Raw genomic sequence first — 4,362 nt, forward strand, 5'->3', positions numbered from 1 at the left:
CTACTGCAACAGGATTATTAGGTTGCGCGTCCATTCGGCGATTTTTTCCTTCGCTCGAATGGCTGCTTGTCTAGCTGGCGTTGATCTTTGGACAGCATCGTCCCGCATATTGGGTGTAACTGGTGCGGTTGGTTCAGTCACAAATATGTCATCGGGCTCTGACATACATTCGTCAACTGGATAAGTTACATCTTCATTGGTTGAATTGGCTACATCTTCCTCTGCCGGAACAGTCACTTCCTTGTGGGACAGATCTGCCACATCTCCCTGATTTTGTTTAGGGTACTCGCAGCTTTGTTGCGGGACTTGTGGGTTTATGTTGATTGGTATTGGTGTTGGCACGCTGTTGATTTCAACTTGGTCATTGTTTGTAGGTGGATCCAATGGAGTTGGAATAACCGGATTTAAGATGTCAGAAGTTTGGGTGTCTTCACTGGCGTTGTCAACTTCTAGTGGGTAAAGATGACCGATTGACCTGGTGAATTCTGTATTACCCACTTTCACTTTCGCTACACGGCACTGACCATCCTGACCTTTTATTAACGAAGTTATCTTCCCAACTTTCCATGTATTCCTATTCTTCAATTCCTCTTTTATTTGTACTATGTCTCCAAGTTGAGGTGTCCGGTCTGAAGTTACTCGAGGTTGTCTTATTGATCCCCGATGTTTCTCACGAAGACTAGTCAGATATTGTTCTTGAAACATCTTCTTAAATTCCGCTAAGATAGACTGGCCTCGTTTCCATCCTTGGACAAGATCCGTTTTTGTAGTAGTCCCATCAACGCCTATAACGTTACTTGAGGGAGTCAATTCCAAACATTTCCCTAGAGTCAAAAAATCTGCAGGTTTCAGGACATACTCCAAATCAGCACCTACATTAGTCAAAGGTCTTGTGTTGACCACTGATTCGACTTCTTTGATAATGGTGACTAATTGACTGTCATTCAATAAATGCTTATCCAAAGTCCTTTTAAGACAGTGCTTTACAATTCCAACTAGCCGCTCATAAAATCCGCCATGCCACGGGGCTAACTGCGGAATGAACTTCCATTTTATTTTATTTTCGGTGCAGTAGCAGTTAATTAATATTTCGGATGTTAGCTTAAATTGCAAAGCGTTGTCTGATATAATTGTATTTGGTATACCTCTAGCTGCCACCAATCGTCTTACTGCAAGGAGACACTCCTCCGCTGTCAAGTCTTTCACTAATTCTAAATGTATCGCACGGACTGCCAGACAGGTGAACAAACAGACCCATCTTTTTTCTCGATTTCCATTTGTGGTGGTAACATACATTGGCCCAAAGTAATCAACCCCAGTAAACGTAAAGGGAGGGCTATAGTTTACTCGCTCGGGAGGCAATGCTGCAGTTTGAGGTAATTTGTAGGGCCCTCCACCTTGCTTCAGACATTTCTTACACTTTTTAATGACCTTCATTACTTGAGCTTTACCTTGCGGGATCCAATATTGCTCTCGAATAATATTCAAAGTATGAGGTGGACCTACATGGTAGTTTTTTTCGTGTACTTCTTGTATAACTCTGTTGGTAAACTCTGAGTTCTTTGGAATAAGTATCGGATGCTTTTTATCATAAGACCAGTTCGTATGTTTCATACGTCCACCACACCGCAAGATTCCATCCACATCTAGGAACAGATCAAGGCTTCTCATTAACGCAGTCTTTTTTCCGTTTATCTCATCAGGGAAATGTTTCTTTTGTACTTCCAAGATTTCTGTAATACCGGTTTCAGTCTTAGTATCATTAGTAATTACCCCCTGATCCACTCCTGTGAGGGAATCAGGTAAATCTGCGGTACCGATTTCAGGCTCTTTGTTGTTAGTAACTTCTGTTTCACTTCTGGCATCTACTTCCTGAATTTCTCCCGTAAGGTAGGCAGGTGGGTCTACTTCATACCCTTTCAGTACCATTTCTGGACCATCTATTATGTCCAGGACCTCCCCGGCCAAAAGAAGAGTATTTTGTTCTAAGTACCTGTTACTTGACCAGAATTTTGAGTCTTTGACAAGGAAAGGTGGGCCTGTAAACCATAAGGCTTGCTTTTCATCCCATAGTTCCGGACGTGTCCCTAAATCAGCTGGATTTTCGTTAGTGTTTATGTAACAGAACTCGACGTCCTTTAGTTGATTTATTTCATCTATGCGTCTCTTTACGAAGGGTGGCAGTAAGTGGTTAGTTCTAAGCCAGTAAAGCACAACTTGGCTATCCGTCCATAAGTACTGCTTATGAATTGTCAGGTTCAGGTTATTCTTCAAGTACTTGAGCAACCTACTTCCTATCAAATAGCCCAGTAGTTCTAGACGGGGAATCTTCAAATTTTCTTTGTCTTCTACAGGCGTTACGCGGGATTTTGACATTAGGAACGCAGTTTTAGTCGTCCCTCCACATTGGGTGCGTAAATACGCAACAGCTGAGTAGGCGAACTTAGAAGCATCGGTAAAGACATGAAGTTCATATTGCATTGCGCCTTCCGGCATGTCTTCGGCCACATATCTAGGGATCTTTATATCTTTTGCTGTCTTTAATTTCTCCACAATGGATTTCCATTTTTGAACTATATTCATTGGTAAAGGTGCGTCCCATCTAAATTTCTGGATGCACAAGTCTTGAAACAGTAATTTAGCTGGCAGAATAAGAGGCGACGCAAACCCACATGGATCATAGACACGGGCAAGAGCTCTAAGGATATCCTTTTTGTTCAGTTCATCTTTGGCTTGAGCTTCAAGCGCCTTATCTTCAACTTTAAGTTGTAAAGTGTCATCTTGTAGGTTCCAAATGAGACCCAGTATTTTCAATTTTACTGATTGATTTCCTGACTGGCTCTTTGGGATCTTCTCCATAAATTGACTGTCATTTGACACCCAGTCTCTTATATTCATTGAAAGCTCGTTAAATACTGTCCTGGTTTCATTATACAAGCGTAAAGCTTCATCTAGCGATTCAACAGATGTCACTAAATTATCAACGTAGCACTTGTCTGCTATTTTTGTGAGTAGAGCTTCATTTGTTTTGGTTATATGGTATCGAATTGATGCTGTTAGTAAGAATGGACTAGAAATTATGCCGAACGGGATTCTACAAAATCGGAAATGTCGTATGTTATCATCTGTCAGTTCTTTACTAGGGTCCTTAACCCAGAGAAATCTTGTTACGTCTCTGTCTTCATTTTGAAGACCAATTTGTAAGAACGCCTTCTCAACATCTGCAGTAATTCCTACTTTGCCGGTTCTAAATTTAATCAATAGCGCAGTGAGATCTTCTAGCAATGAAGGACCTCGGTACATACATTCATTTAAACTATTGCCTTCCTTTATCTTCGCTGAACCATCATAGACGATCCGCCCGCTTTTACCTTCTTGTTTTACTATGTGATGTGGCAGATAGTGCACAGGAGGATTTACTTGATAGATAGGTACCGTTTTAGGTTCAATTTCTTCGATGATTTTTTTATCTAATTGTTCTTTTAAAATTCGGTTATACTCGTTGAGCGTGCTCTCATCAGATCTCCGTAACAAGCCTTTTAACCTACCATAGGCTAAACCATAATTTGTTGGTAAATCAGGCGGGTATTGGATCCATGGCCACTTGACCTCATATCTGCCATTGTTATACTGTACCGTTTCATTGAAATATTTAACTGCTTCTTCTTCTCTGGTTGTTTTGGGAGAATCTGTTATACCGATGCTTTCTAAACTCCAAAGGAATTTCATGTCAATACTTCTTAGCGGTAGATCAGGTTCATTAAAGTATGTACAATCTGTATCATGGCACTGACAATAGTATGTAATGACTGATAAGGTACTATGTTCTCTGTCTTGTTCGCCATTCCCGGATACAATCCAACCAAAATCCGTATTTATAAGAATCATGTTCTCCTTTTCAATGCGCTCGTTTCGAATAAGCGAAAAATAATAATCATTACCTATAAGTAAATCAACATTCTCGCCCCTGGTGTCATCATCTGCTAGAAAATCAATCGGCTTTTCTATATCAATCTTCACAATAGGAATCCTTCTTGTTATATGAGGAACTATGTTGATTCTTAAATCCTTAATGACGTCTCTTTTTGTTTTAATTTTAATTTCAGCTGATGGGCTATATATAGTTTTCGGTGAAGTTGATGAGAAAGTATACATTGTGAGAAAATCTTCTCCATCTGGAATAATGTTTAATGTGTTTGCTATTGCTGAAGTAATGTAACTACGTTGTGATCCACCATCCAAAATCAGTCTGCAAGGTAGATGTTTATTCTTGTTGTGGATTGTCGCCACTGCCATCTGTAAAAATGATGATTTTTCTTTAGTAGTAGAATTTAAGGTGTCAGTTTTTGCTATGACAGCGCT

At 40.1% G+C, this 4,362-nt stretch overlaps 1 protein-coding gene across 1 annotated transcript; it reads right to left on the reverse strand.

The window, feature by feature from the left end:
* LOC134657768 (uncharacterized) lies at window positions 1–3,729 on the reverse strand. The gene has a single exon (XM_063513334.1). The coding sequence runs from the start codon at window positions 3,727–3,729 to the stop codon at window positions 1–3; it is 3,729 nt and encodes a 1,242-aa protein (XP_063369404.1).
* Between the last annotated feature and the right edge of the window lie 633 nt (window positions 3,730–4,362).

This window comes from Cydia amplana, chromosome 20, assembly GCF_948474715.1.
Source record: "Cydia amplana chromosome 20, ilCydAmpl1.1, whole genome shotgun sequence".
Lineage (NCBI taxonomy): Eukaryota > Metazoa > Arthropoda > Insecta > Lepidoptera > Tortricidae > Cydia > Cydia amplana.

Bases quoted from the DNA above. Each gene is read 5' to 3' on its own strand.
- LOC134657768 (XM_063513334.1), bottom strand. From the start codon at position 3,729: ATGAAATTCCTTTGGAGTTTAGAAAGCATCGGTATAACAGATTCTCCC.